This window comes from Tupaia chinensis, unplaced genomic scaffold, assembly GCF_000334495.1.
Source record: "Tupaia chinensis unplaced genomic scaffold, TupChi_1.0 Scaffold000225_1, whole genome shotgun sequence".
NCBI classification, from domain to species: Eukaryota; Metazoa; Chordata; class Mammalia; order Scandentia; family Tupaiidae; genus Tupaia; species Tupaia belangeri.
The window spans coordinates 3,033,121-3,033,564 of NW_006159700.1; the positions used below are offsets into that span (position 1 = coordinate 3,033,121).

The window sequence follows — 444 nt, forward strand, 5'->3', positions numbered from 1 at the left end:
CAGCGGCGGCGGCGGCAGCGGCGGCGGCAAGGACAGGGGCGCCCGGCCAGGCTCGGACGGCCTGTGGAGCCTCCCACCCGCTTCCATAAGGCTTAGCTTTCCAACTTCAGCTACAGTGTTAGCTAAGTTTGGAAAGAAGACAATAAGAAGACCCCCTCGACCGTTTTTCTTTTGTGTTTTGCCACAGCAGTCGTTGGGGTCTTTCTGCACAAGGCTGTTGTGTTGTTAGCGGTGCTATCTCCAGTTCCTCGCACTCCTGTTAACCAGCTCCTCGGCGAGAGCAGCAACAGTAGCAGCAGAAGAGCAAGCGGGGGGCGCCCAGTGTCATGACCAGGGCAAGAGATCAAAACCGCCAGGGAGGATGCTGTGGTGAGTTGTGCTGACCCAATGCAAGTGGCGGTCAAGCAGGTTGGGCGTTGGGGACAACCCACTCCACGCAGGAAT

At 58.6% G+C, this 444-nt stretch overlaps 1 protein-coding gene across 3 annotated transcripts in view; it reads left to right on the plus strand.

Moving 5' to 3' along the window:
• Positions 1–444, plus strand: part of SLC40A1 (solute carrier family 40 member 1) — a 27,707-nt gene that overhangs the window by 3,948 nt on the left and 23,315 nt on the right. Inside the window, exon 2 of one of the 3 annotated variants that reach the window (XM_006147842.2) lies at positions 188–369. In XM_006147842.2, the coding sequence (XP_006147904.1) occupies positions 327–369 (43 nt within the window). In that variant the 5' untranslated portion in view covers positions 188–326. Of the gene's footprint in view, positions 1–7; positions 370–444 lie in introns of those variants that run through there. The other 2 variants (XM_027771570.1, XM_006147841.3) reach the window with 2 other exon arrangements.